The 14,831-nt window shown below is 35.1% G+C and overlaps 1 protein-coding gene across 6 annotated transcripts in view; it reads left to right on the forward strand.

Moving 5' to 3' along the window:
• The window catches only part of LOC117214146 (doublesex- and mab-3-related transcription factor A2), a 94,168-nt gene that overhangs the window by 61,385 nt on the left and 17,952 nt on the right, over window positions 1-14,831 (forward strand). For 4 of the 6 annotated variants that reach the window (XM_033459996.1, XM_033459986.1, XM_033459979.1 and 1 more), the window contains one exon: window positions 12,364-12,634. In XM_033459996.1, the coding sequence (XP_033315887.1) occupies window positions 12,364-12,629 (266 nt within the window). In that variant the 3' untranslated portion in view covers window positions 12,630-12,634. Of the gene's footprint in view, window positions 1-12,363; window positions 12,635-14,831 lie in introns of those variants that run through there. The other 2 variants (XR_004488796.1, XR_004488795.1) reach the window with 2 other exon arrangements.

Consider the following 14,831-nt stretch of genomic DNA (forward strand, 5'->3'; position numbering starts at 1 on the left):
GAGAAAGATGAATTTTTATTAATAAGTGATAAGAATTGATTAGAAAAGAGAGTAACTGCAAAACGATATAATAACAGAAAATGCGATAGTAACGGCGATCTTCGAACAGTCTAGACGTAATCTGTCTGAGAATTGGCAATTTTTACGGTAGCCTTGCGTAACTGAAAGCTTAAGATTAAACCAAGACGAGTGATAAAGCGAGATACGTTCCGCATCGCGTTAGAAAAGGATGCTGCGCGACATGCGCACTGACACTACGAACGATGGAACTATCGTCGGTGTGCTTGTACGAGCGATAGTTACTTGCAGCAGGTAATCTAAGCAAGTTGATGTAAAATTTTATCGAGTTTGTATTGTTGTCACGATTTGAGATTTCTGAGAATGTAAGCCTCGTCCAATAGGAATTATATCCCGATAGTTTCGCCAATATTATAGCTACGTAGCTTCGTTAGTTGCCGAATGACACACTCCTATGTATCCACGTTTATGTCTGTTTTGCGTTTCAATGTGATATTTGCATCTTTTTATGATTCTTAACGATACGATTGTTTTTTCATTCCTTCTTGTGCTGTTTTTCTTTTTAAAATACATATTATATATATACACGTAATAGTAGTGACCCTTTTATATGCAAAATGTTTGGACAAAGTGCTAAAATTTTAAATTCCAGTTTAGAAAATGAATTTTTAACTGTGATCTTAGTTTCTTTCAATTTCTGCGTCGAAACTATTTTAACTGCAAACAAATTAATTTATAATTTATGATATTATATATCCATATGTGGACAGAATACACTGAACGAGCAAAAGGTTATACAAGATAAAATGTTATCGCTATAAAATAAAATATTCGATGCAATAACGATCCAGTTTCGGCTATACGAGAGTTAATCAATGCCTACGCAAATTTCTGATTTCGATCGCACCGATCGATATCGTATCGTTCCCATCGCTAGCGTACGGTTTCCTCGGGGCGATCACGTCTCGTGATCTACTAATTGTAAGTGTATATTTCGCTGTGTGCAGCCGGTTGTGTGTTCTTACGCTCTTGTATTCGCATAGACGCGAGTGTAGAACATAGAGTACATGTATAGAAGAGTTGGATTTCCTTGACATTAGCCGCTACAATGTACGTTACAGTCGCTTATCGCAAATGCATTCGCGGCCAACTATAGCACGCATGTTTATCAAGCGAAGTATTCGACTGTTCTGTCACAACCACAATTTGGAGCGCTTTATTTGATATTTTTATCAATGTCACTTATGACTTATGTACATCCTTCACAATGCAATTGATCGGGTTTACGTAATGAACATCACGATCATTCAGCTGTTTTTCTGCAGTTTCAGAACTAACTATTACTAGAATTTTGTGTATATCAGAGAAAACAATTATAAGTGATTACTTTCTTTGTTTTTGGTCTAGAAACATTTATAGAGAAACGAGAAATTTTCTATTACAACTTTTATATATATTTAAATCTTTGCTTGCTTGATCATCACATACATGCAAATCGAATTGAACCGGTTAGACTAGTTAATATGTAAATACCTTATAATTATAAATTAGTAACATTATGCGAAAACTGGTTTATAATATTTACTGCTACATTAGTATAATATGAAATTTGCAACAAGTGTCTGGTGTTTTTCAGCTGTATTTTTTTTTACATACACTCGACGCTCTTTTTACACGGCTTTTTTCAACACACGTTATTAACTTTTACACGATTTATTCAACATGTTTTCGTTGTAGTTATACGATTTTTTTTCAAGCACGTTTTATCGTTTCACTGTGATCTCGAACGTTCTATACAATTTTTAAGAGACTCGAGAACTTCTATCAAAACAAATTTCCATTTAGACTTCATTTTCTCAGCGATATTCTCAAAAATATGAATTGTGCATAGACATTCTCATAATCGATTTCATTATAATAACACGAGTCATGGATGACGCTAACATTTTTACAACTGTGATTTTTTACACGTTGCATTTGCAGAACTGTGTCTACTTCTCAGCTATGGTAGCGTGATTCCCACACCATCCCGTGCTCTATAACTGTGCGTGCATCGGCGCAGTTTGCGTAATAAGGCTGTGATTATGCGAAGATAGAACGCCTCGAGTCAGTATCCGCATATATCAGTCGCTGTGTTATCAGTTGTTCGTTGAGTCTTATAACCAATTCATTATTATCGTTTTTTCCTTTTCTGAGCAATTTGTAATACTAGTGAACTTCTTCAATATCGATTATTTGCAGAATAAAAACATCGTAAAAAACAGCGAATCGTTTGAATCGTTCGACTAGGAGAAGAAATCGTAGATTCTACGTAAAATTACGCGCACTTGTCGATTGTTGATCATATTATCTTGAAGAAAGGTCGTTGAGTTTATAAAAATTTTATGTACTTCTTGTACACAAGGGAAATGTTTTTATTGTCATGTACATGTGTTTATGTTTTCCAAAATATATGGAAAATCGATGGAAAAATAAATTTCCCTTAAAAACACCATAGGTAGTTAAGGAAATAATATTTCAAAGCGAAATCTTACATTTGTTGTTTTTTAGTTTAATGTACGGCATCCAGCTATCGAGAAATGAAATCGTATCAAATGAGATTGTAAATCAAGCTGTAACCCATTTCACAGAAGTTCGATTTCTCTTATTCGATCGAACAAGTTATTCAGAGACTGCTTAATAAATTTGACGATTAACACGTCGCTTATCATACACAAGATTTATGTTTTAACGTCCAACTCGATGATTAAATATCCGTTTACGAGGTATGTGCTACTTTTAATCTGACGGGAACCAAATAATGCTAGTACCGGTTGTTCGAAAAAAGTTCGTAACAAAGCTTCAAAAAGATTTACAAGCAATGTATCTCTCATGAAATTGGTATTTTATTAAACAACGTATATCTTTATCGTCCTTGTTGGTAACTTTTAACTATCTATTGAATATTTTCACAAGATCTTTTTTGAACAACTTTCGTCTTTTCTTTACAATTTCAAACGATTCAATACGTTTAGGAAATTACATCGAACGTGAATTTTTACATTTCGTTGTAGCACGAAACATAAAAATTAGCATTCATAATTGTGCTCTAATTGCGTTTATCTCGAGAAATGATACAAGAATTACTTTATTAAAAGTCTGCATCTATATGTTGAGACTTCTTCAAATAAATCATGTTTCTCGTACGTAGGTGAAAAGGCTTGATTTATTAAAGAATTATACCGTAATTATCTTATTATAAATTTCCTGTGTTAATTATAAGAAAAAAATTAGAAGAAAAAAAAATACAAAGTCACTGAGGCATAAAATCTGGTTAGTCCTTGTATACCTATGTATATCGAACGAATCATTTAAATCTAAGCAATATTTAAACAAACATTTGTTATTAATTCTCCATAAAACGATGAAAAAACTATTCGTTCGCTTATTCCGCAGTTGAAACTATCGAACAAACATTTTCAGAACATTCTTTTGAACGTTCGATTTCTAATTCGGCAAACAATCGCCGAACGATAAAAGATTGCTCGTTTACACCTGAATTTTTCTAAAGAAAGGAAAGAACGAGCATTCGCTCGCTTCATTTAAACGCATCTTTAGACGATTTCTCAACAAGCGGCACTAATTAATCGATATTGACGCTTCCTTATATATAGTTTCATATAGAGTGATCATCGGTGCATCTTCTTTTTTAGGCCGCGTACAACGTACGTGAAGGCCATAACGATACATGTTTTATCCATCTTCCGGCCGGGAACAATATACACGATGCGTTGAGAGATAATGATTCCTGCTACCGATACGCACATACCTATTGATAATAATCTGTGCGTCCGCCGAATACTAATTAATTTTGGCTATTGTGCCACGTGTAAGTATCATATGTGTACATTGTGTTGCTTGCAATTAAAGATGAAGAACATTTGCTTTGCCGATTATTAGTTTATTTTAATTACCACCGACGAATGATTAATGAAATGGATAAGCTGATCAACCTATTGGGGAAGTCTAGAGTTTTTATACTTGTAATGACTCCCACTGATGAAATTATTTTTTCTGTAGCCTTAAACTGCTACAATCTCCGATCGTTCGTATTCTTTTTTAATGAAACGTACGTTAATTACCCTAGTAAGTTTCATGTATATCCAATGTTCCTTTTTCCCCTGCCTCCCATTATGAATTTATATGCATAGGTTCAAATTAATGTTTTAAGATCCTTCAGAGTTAGTAACACTTTTATAAGCGTCAGACTTAGTATTCGTAAAATGGTAAAGACAATGAAATTGAAGTGTACGATATTCCTTACGATATATCCTGTAGATGTAATCAGTGTCCTTCTACGATGGATTTAAATAAAACGATCGTAGAATTAAATTGGTATGTTACTAATCTCTAATTGCTATATGTATAGTTGGGTTACAGGTGACCAGAAGAGTGTGAATTAGATTCAAGATAAGTCATTTAATTTTAACTCCTTCTAATCGTGAAATTCAACTTGGGATCATTAGTTTAGCAATTATTTATTATCTATAACTCACATTTACAATTTACACATGTATTCTGCCGAGGATTCAAACTAGACCATCTAGAATCATTAAAAATCTGTTATCCCGAGTATCCCGTTTTGACAAACTCTTTAGGTTCGAGAGCATTGATTTATATTACACATACAGTGGAATATATTGTTTCATAAATTAAAGATAACATAAATTATAAAGTTAAAATATTAAGTAGTTAGGGGAACTAGTGGGATGTTGTAAGAATTAGTAAAAAAACTGTTTTGCATATCGAACAATGTGAAATGTCTGTTCATAATTTACACTTGCGAGTGTTGCATTCAAATGGAAGAAAGGAAGGCATATCGAAAGTTTCTTATAAAAGCACATTATATTGTCTTATATAAGACAATAACGTATTATGCTTTATTCTGACTTTCAAATGACATTAGCGATATTTGCACTGCGGATATTTACGCGAATTCATATTTTTATAAATATATTCAAAACAATGGGACTTTGGTAGAAAATTGTTCGACCTACTGGACATTGTAAAGAGTGTTATACTTTCGATATTTTATATTTTGTACGTATCTTGCTCATTCTGTGCATTTTTTCGTCGTTAAATTTTTAATTTTTATTGCATTTAATTTAATAAAATTAATGTCGCTTGTGGAACATATATCGTTGAATCTCTATGTGCTGAGAAATTTTTACACTCCTCTATACAACGATACGATCTTTGATACTTTCCAGTGAATTTCACGTGACCACCATTAGCCCTTATGTTATTAAGAGTGACTGTAGTTAAGTATCATCGAATAATCGTTCTATACGAAAGATGACTATGTTTATACGTCGTTGAGCGTTCGCTGTGGTTGGAGAATGGTCATCGTTACCATCGAAATTTCTTCGTACAGTAATACAGTTTGGTTCTCTTTTGCTTTTCTTCATAAAAGATACGAGCTCGAGTGGTTGAGAATTCTTGTTCCGTAAATTGCGGAAAAAATAAGGTATGCGCGCTATCGTAAAATCAGTCTTCGAGGAAAGAAAAAAGAATTGAGATAAAATATAAAACCATCTTCTCCGAAATTAAAGCTGTTGGAGGCAAGAGCTTAGGTCGGAAAGGTGAATGTTGCCATATCGTTCAACGCTCCTTTCCTCCTTAGGTATTAATTTTAATTAACTTTAGTAGTAACAACTTGTAACATGGCAATAGCGTAAATTGTGAAAAGAAAATAAGGAAGCGAATGTAAGAGCAACAAGATAAAAAAGTAAGTTGTAAGAAGAAAGGAAAACCTTATGTTACGTGTTATTCATAAAATTGGAAATTCGCACACACGTATAATCGATTCGGAAATCGCAATGATCGACTTCAAAATTGGAAAATATGTACAGATGAGTAACGTTACAAGCATCACTTTTTAAAATTTACCTTGGAATCTCCTGTTATTTGTGTTATCGCTCTGCGATAAATAAACTTATGGAAGTAAATAGTTTATTTTTGACAGAAAAGCAGAGGTAATTAAATCACATAATTCTGAAGATTACAGTTAGGTCGAAGAGATTCCTCGATAACTTTGCTACTTTTCAAAAAATCAGTTTTTTATTATTTACTTTTTTAAGCATAAAGTATCGGTATATCTGAGACGTAATCGAGACATACGCCTTTTAACCATTTCAAAGATAGGTACAACGTTTATTTGCATAAAATATCTACTCCAAAAAACGAAACGACAAAATATAACACTCGAATTTTACGAACGAATTACTACAAATATAGAATTTATGTTTGTCAAACAACATATTCGCTTCTAGAGTCACTTCGTCGAGTTCTTCATTTTCGTCATCGAAGATGATAAGTTTTGGGGTTTCCTTTTTCTCTTAATTTCAAGGAGACTTCACGATAGAAAAAGAGAGAAGCAAAAGAGGGGTAGTGACGAAACGAAGGAGAGAGGAAGTTTAAATGACCCAAAGGCATAAAATGGTAAACGGGCCTTTGCACGCCGGAGACATAACAGCAGGCGAGCCGATTTATATGCATTCTTTAGCTCGTGCACGCACTTTACGATATGTAAAACTAAGAGGGCCGGTATTGTGCGGCGTCGGTACCCTGTCGTAAAGTGGCCGTTTGAACCGCCTCAACTTTGAAAGACTTTCGAATAATATGACAAGTTTTCAGCCATTTCGTGCCGACTTCGGCTATTGTAACTTCGATGAACAAGCTGAAGGGATAGTTTCGTGTGATGCAACCGGTCACTGCTACCTCTATTTACAATTTTATTTGATTGTTTTAATGTTTTTATTGGCGCATAATCTATCATAATGAAATTACTACCATATATTTTAAGAATATTTTTAAGAAGAAGATATATATCTATGTGATAATGCGCAATAAATTTTCAATTTTTTTTTCTTTTTAATGAAACCCAATCAAAATTGCAATCGTTATTCTTGATTATCCTGTTTTTTCTGTAACTAATGTAGTTCAAATAATCGAGGCTCTACTATACTACGATATAAAACAGATTACAAAGATGAGTAATTGAAATGGAAGTGTACGGTAAACTGCAATCTCGTAGAAAGATTGGAAAATTTATTTCTTTGAAATATTCGATCTCGTTTCATAAATTGAATATGAGTTAAGAGGTAGGACAAAAAGGCGCGTAATTTTCTCCTGCATTGCGATAAATCGCTCAACTCGGCTATTTATACAAATGGTTCAATAGTCGCGTGTAAAACATGTACACGGTTGGATACACTGTGCGCGGAACAACTAATTAACCATTGAATCGTAAATGTTCGACGACGCCAATGACCGGTAGTTAATTCAGAGCTTTGAGACGTTTCACAGCTATACGATTACAAATAGTAACACTCGCTACGAATTTGTTTCTACACTCCGTGTCCAGCAGATGCTTCCAATAATATTAGCAGTAACATTATCAGGATCCTCTTGCAAAGTTAAAATAATATTATTTGCAAAGTTATACAATTCATGAATCACAAATTATGAATAATACTATAGTGTTTCTTATAGAACAGTAACATGGTTATATACACAGTAACAAATAGACTGTGGATATTTATGGAAATTTATATTTTCAGAAATGTAATTAAAAAAGTGTAATTCACGCAGAAATTTGTTACGACAAGCTTTAACTCGGTAATTACTGATTTATTAAAGTACGTTTTAACAATTAATCGATAATTTTTCAAGTGAAGCTTATTTGTCTGTATATATCCTCGTACTTATGAACGGGAGTTGTATGCTATATCTTCCAGTAAAAAATTAGAAATAAAGATAGAAATCAATGTTATATCGAAGAAACAGCGTGTGATTCTTGGAACTTGTCAATGTGACGCACTGGGCCACGTGACGATAACTAGTATAGCTACTTATAAACAATAACACAACCGTGGGCGAAGGGAAAGAAAAGAAAACCCGTCGTTTATCGATACATTATATTTAGAGTGGTGCTACTGTTCACGACGAATCGCACTTTAGTAACGCCACACGATTGTTAGTATTACCGGAAGTTATGGCAATTACTGCAAGCCGTTGCAAACGCGGGTGCAGCTGCGAATCCTATTTTCGAAAGCGCTCAGCGATATTTCTACTCTCTTTTTCGGCCGTGAAACAGTATGTTTCGCGTAGAACGTGACAACGGATATCCGTTACAAGGTCAGTGCTCATTCCCCAATTTTTGTAAGTTTGTAACATTAGAACTGAACGTAAAAGAACAGATTTGATAACATTTCTCATTTCCTACTGTTCGAATCTATATTTTTTTAAAGCTATTATAAATTCTATACTTCTGTGACGGGTTCGTTTCGGGTTTTTTCTCGATTTGATTTATTCAACAGAAGCTCCTTCTTTCTTCAGATCTTCTGTTACAATCGTATCAAACGACAAACGTTATAACAGCGACTCAGTTGAAATTATAAGTTGATCTTTTATATGTTTTGGGAAAGATTGATTTGCTTAACAAATTTTTAACGAAAGAACACATTAAACGGAACGCAGGATGATTTTCTTACTAGAGTTTTCCCTTAAAAGGCGGTGTAACCGCCCACTATCCGCCTAATTACGCTTCACTGTATGTATAAATATGCGAAAACTGAAAATGACACGCTCACACGTCACTTGTGACGTTGCAATGTTCGATCAGCGCCTTTTCTCGTGGTCTCCAGCGAGCGAATCTTCCTATACATTGTATATGTTGCTGGTTATCGAACAATGTCTGGAAGCAAGTATCAGAAGAGGCGGGAGGTTGATAAGTATTAATAGTGTATGTCTGATACGTAATTAGAGAGCGCATGGTAGAATTACAATTCCTCCTGGTGACATTAAATCACCATCCTCGGACAGCCGACCGATAATTTTTCATCGAGGACTAAATTATGAATTATCGTGGCTCGAGCACGTATCGAATCAAATGACGAACGATAAGAGGGCGACAGTCGCGACGCCAGAACGGAATTAACCAGCGACTGTGCATGCGAAGCCACGCTATTAAATATAATTTACGAATGGAGCAGCGTTTTTATGTACGGCTTTCGAACATGTCAGATTCATCTGGCCGACTGGAGCCTCGAAATAAATCATTCGATATTGAACGAAGCACCGATGCCTGGAAAAGAGAAGGAGAGTAAGGAAAGGCGAACCTTCGTCTTGAACACTCCTCCTCGACGAAATGCAATTTTCTCTCAAGTTATCGATGCTAATAGCATTACATTATTTAATGTAATGGCAAAAATTATCATGGTCAGAGATAGCAAGTATTTTATATAATTACGATATCTACCGATGCTAGTTCGATTCGCGGTTCCGCGTCAATGTTTATGGAAGCGTTAATAAAGTCGATGAAAATTATTTGTATTATTGAAACAATTGCTCAACGATTTTGTTCGATCGGACGGAAAAATGGGGATGAACGCGTATGAAACGGTTATTGTTTATTTTACAGAAATTTTCTGTAGTAGTAAAGGACAGAGGAGTGGTCAGACGAAGAATTGTGTTAATGTTCATTAGGACGAAAAATTGTTTACAGTTTTAAAAACACGAATCTTTATCGCTATTTAGTGTATGGTACATACCTATGTCCTCTTATAGTTCTGAACTCTTTTTTTTTATCTGTATGTTTAAATACAGGGATTAATATTTAATTTTCACAAGCTTAAAATATTCTGATTTTCATAAGCTTATGTAAGATTTTCGAACGATGCAGACTACGTTTACACCTTGACAAGAATGTGCGTGTGTGCGCGCGCGCGTGTGTGTATTTATTCCAAATTAAGGCTAACATCACGCGAATGAGATGTGCGATGCGATTCAAGGTCTTTTTCGTCTCAGTGCACGCAATCTGCAGCTCAGCTTTCAACTTCTCGGTTACGTGGTTACAATCAATTCTTCCTCCCAAATGCAATCTTCTTTCTTTCTTTGAAGGGTGAATTGATCTTTTTTTTTTTAATGGTTTCTCCAGTTCTTCCAAATAAGAGGTCCTTACTCATCTTTTTTTCTTGACCGTGTCGATTATCTAAAATATGACCGATAAAGTGAATATATTATTACTTCGTATCACTAATTCTACATCTGATTGAAACGATTTATAAAAATGAAGGTTGAAATCTATTAAATTAATAATCAAAGTAATAACTTGCAGATAATTTTCAATTATGATCGCATTGCTGCACGCGTTCCCATTTTGACCTATAGCAACTGGTCAGTCATCGAAATCAAACCTTTTTCGAAATAATAATTACCAATTAAATTAAAACGAAATTATTTTAATATCGCGTTTGCACACATTGCAAGAGCAGGTTAGAATTACAATTTATTCTTGGTTAATGATAATTGCATACAATCGGAAGAAAAATTCTTGCCGAATGGATATGTCAATGTTTCATAATCACAATGAGAATTCAATGGACGATACGAATTGATCAAATGGAAATTATAAGCGCGGCGTTGGTCCTTAACGAGTTAAAATGAGAAAATCAACAAAAATTCATCTGCTAACGGATATTACGTAGACGCGTTTACCTTCTGTTATCGTTTTTTTACCCTGGAACGAGTCACAAAATACAATGAAACCGTCAGCACGTTGTTGATTAACTCAGCGAAAGTTGGCAATGATATAAACAGAAATAGCGGTAATTAAGTGGTAGAATGGTAGCACGAAATCGAGCAAGTAGCATTGTGGTCGTCATGTTTGTGCCATGGGGTGATAGGTTCTTTCACAGTTCCTCTGTGTACGAAGGCTGTTGTGAAAACCACGCCTCGAATATCGGCCATTTTGATGCATGAATGGGTGGATTCCTATTGGTTATAACCCGCTGGAATTCAGGGTGCACAGTTTTTAGAATCCCCTTTAGACCCTTTAGGGATGATCTCTCCTTGCCTAAGTTCTATTGTGTCGAGAACAGCTTGGATGGTGAAAGCGGTTCCCGCCTATTTCACACCGGTGTCTCACTCCGATCCATTTTGTCGGCAGACGTGTAAGAGACACGGCGTTGCTTCATTTGCCTATTAGATATTCACAGAATAAGATCGTCCAATCGTTCTTATTCGACTCAAGTCTTCTGCGATGCTCAGGAAAGACAAACACGAAGAAAGGAAGACGATGCTATTGGAGTTTTTTTATTTACATGTATTTCTCTGAATAATTGCTTATTTTTTAAATGGATTCTTATATCTTTACCAGTTTTATTATCTTTAAATGTTTATGTTTGTATGCAACACATACGTCGGATATGATACATGTACGTGTGCAACTTAATTATAAAAAATACGGAATTTATTGGTTACAAGTAATATAAAGCGCATTCTATATAATTTTGTGCCTCTCCAAATTTTACTGCTTCCCTCTATAATTGGGTAGCTTAGTTTTTCCTTTAGAGTAGTTTTTCCTTATCCTGATCAAATTTTCTTTTGGCCTTAATCTCTAATACGATGAAATGTGTAACGTAATACTTTTCTTTACATTGTAATTCGAAGTAAAGCAAAGAGAAGTTGCGTGCATCTCTGACGAGGTCAAACGAAAAGACGCGATCGGATTATTTCGTATAGTAGCGTTTGTTCGATAGTCGGTGGAGGAACAGTCCATGGTGTCAACGTCAACACTTTCGTTACGAGAAAGGTGTAGTTAGGAACAATTTTATTAAACAATTTCGATAGTATTTTACGGCTGCATTATAAAATATTACATTTTTGGTTGGTATTATGATTCGATTATAAAATTATACTTCGTCTTTGAAAAGATATGACATAAAAACGTAAGAATAATTTTTATAGAATTCTGTACGAGGAAGAGATCTAGCTACGAGCAAACTGAAACGATACACTTATTTAGCTTGTTACTTATTTGATTTATTAGAACGGAAAAAATAAAAAAATTAGGTACGAAGTTACATGAAAATAAAATAAAGTTATTGACTATTTTAAAAACAGTGAAAGCTTTTTGGAAATATTAGCAACCGATCGGTCTGCAACGATTATTTACCGTCGATCGAATATCATTCTTGTCGAATAAGCAAACATCAAGTCCGATATAATAAAATTAGGTATCTCATAAATTTCACTTAGCTTTAATCCTGCTACGGTTTTAAAATCGTTATGTCCTGGTTTCACTCTCGTTCCAACGAATAAAAGAACACTTGATATTTTAACAAAAGCTTTGCCATAAAATTGAAACGTAAAGTCGCAAGTAGTCAATAACGATCTTTTCGAAGTACGTTGGAAAATGACGATTACGTGGATAATGATTCGAAGGAAGTAGCAGGATTAGACAATTCTACGTAACGAGTACCGCGGGTATCCAATTTTTAATTCGTTTGTTCTCTTTAATAGCTAGCAACGAAATTCGAAATATGCACTTCTGGAAAGCAGTCAGGATGACCCAGCCTAGTCGATCGTTCCGTTGCACCGCAGCATGCACTGCGCCTACGGCACCTCCGACAGGACCGCCAACTTACGAGGGCCACGTGCCTTACATAGGGGTTGTACCACCTCCGAATCCTGTCCACTACAGACCGTTTTTGCGGCCTGAGAATGCTCATATACCAGGCACGAGAATACCATCGAGCCCGGATGGCCCTCCAGAACATTCAACGTAGCCTCGGTAAGTCTCCTTTGGCGTTCATCGTTATCAGTTATTGATATCAATAAGTATATATTTGAAGAGTTTCTAATTTGTGTTGAAATGTACTACGTTAGTACGATGTAGTGTAATCTGTTAGATTAAGAAAGAGATGTTTAGCAAATATGCAGAAATCTGAAAGAACGTAAAGTAAATCTTTTTAATTGCAAAGAAATACGATTAATCTTGCAAAATTCGTTTATTTGTAGAAAACGATCGTAATTTGAACCTACGTTTGCTATGTGCTTACTAAAAAATCAGTTGTACTTGTAGAAATGAGATCAGTATGAAAATAGTTATGAAACAGCGACAAAATTGCGAAGAACGAAACTAGTACGAATTTCCGGCGGAAAGTTCGAGTGGGATAAGTTTTCGTTTTAGAATATAAAACGTTTTCTGTCTTCCTTCTACGTTCTGTTTCCTCCTTTCCTCTCACACCCTTATTTCGTCTAGATCGTTCGAAGCCGAAGTCGTAATCGCAAATCCGGCACACATAAAACTGATTCTAACCTATAAAATGCCCTTCCATTCGAGAGCGAGTCAGACCGCATCGCTTAGACCAGCGAAGTATTTCTCGGTTCCTTTATGTTTCCTTCTTCCGTTCCTTTCTCCTTCTTCTTCATTTTACGTTCACTGTCTATGGAAATTATTTCCTTGACAATTTCCACCATCGTCGTTGAAACTCGCGCATTTCTTCAACATTGTTTTATTACACCCTCTGAATTTAGACAAATTCTGTCGGATGTAGTGTAGAGTCCTGTGTATGCGCTAGATACGTATGCCATCATTAAACGTAGTACTTTATCGAAGATTTCATTAAAATGTGAACGTGTCTTCTATCAGGGTTCTGATGTGCAATTAGTTGAGAAGTTCTGTAATATTCTGGTTTCTTTCGTTAAATTTTCTATTGGCTCTAACAGTTTGAAATGACAACAACTACAGAGCATATACTCGTATTTCGAACTTACTTACTTTAATATATTCGACTGACTTTGTATCAGAGAAAAATCATAAACAGAAATAAAAGAAATTTATCAATATTATTTTTAAGTAGATATTTCCATAAGACAATCAAACTTGCTCCGCTTATTTAAGAGACAAAACCACTCGACGTCATTCGTTTCAGAACGGAATTACGTATTTTTTTCTTCAGAATTTGTTAAGGAAACTATATTTCTTTTTAATGGGAGGGTTTAGAGTCGCATTAACATCGTAGTCCTTTAACTCCTTTCCCAAACCAATGATACATATACACGCGGATATTTCGATACAATTTTTTGTTTAAACTCAATGAAATAGCGTCTCGTAATTGGATTTTATCGAAACCAGCAGCGAAGCGATCGTGAAGATAAGTTTCTACTGCGGAACGAAACGAGACCAAACTGCAAGGAAATGTGTATGTATACATATATACACCGTTTATAGCGAGAAATTTTCGAACCGGGACGATGAATGCATCTGACCAATTTCATCAAAGCTGCCGCTCCAAATGAACCTCTGCTAACGCGGCAACTTAAAGGTGCGGACTCAGTTTTAACGATGACAACACCATAAAGAATCAAATTTACGAGTACTTTTGACTACCCTTCTTTGGGTGATCATCCCCACTTTACCAAGATTCTTAGTTAGTCCTTCTGTTTCCTTAACCTTGGTGCATCTCGGAGGAATATTCGTGTTCCACGATGGGGTGAAAACGTGTCAGTTGTTGATGATTTTTCATGTACGTTATTGCTCTTATATGTACGCGTGTTACTTAAGTAATTATGCAGTAATTATGCAGTGATACTATGCAAGTGAAACGTAGAATCTGATATAAAAAGGTTTCGTTGGAAGATAAGAATATGCGTAAATATTGCTTGTAGTCGTTGTACTTATCTAAGCAATGGATGTTTTATTACAAACTACTAAACCACTAAAGTCTAACAAGTTAAATCGGCAATCTAACATGTTTCATATACACAGGTGGATACATCATTACATATGTCTGTTATGTTACAGAAATGCGATCTACAGAATGCTTCAAAATTTTTAGTACTCGCGATAATTTACCATGATTTAGATCGTGTGATAGTAAAAGAAATCTAACAAGAGAGGTCAGGGTGATGTTGCGTCCGCCATAGGAACGGCGAATCATGTGCGTCAGACGAGAGTACCGTTGGACGGTGGCCAAATTTAAATC

The sequence above is a fragment of the Bombus bifarius genome, unplaced genomic scaffold, assembly GCF_011952205.1.
Source record: "Bombus bifarius isolate JDL3187 unplaced genomic scaffold, Bbif_JDL3187 scf7180000007970, whole genome shotgun sequence".
NCBI lineage: Eukaryota > Metazoa > Arthropoda > Insecta > Hymenoptera > Apidae > Bombus > Bombus bifarius.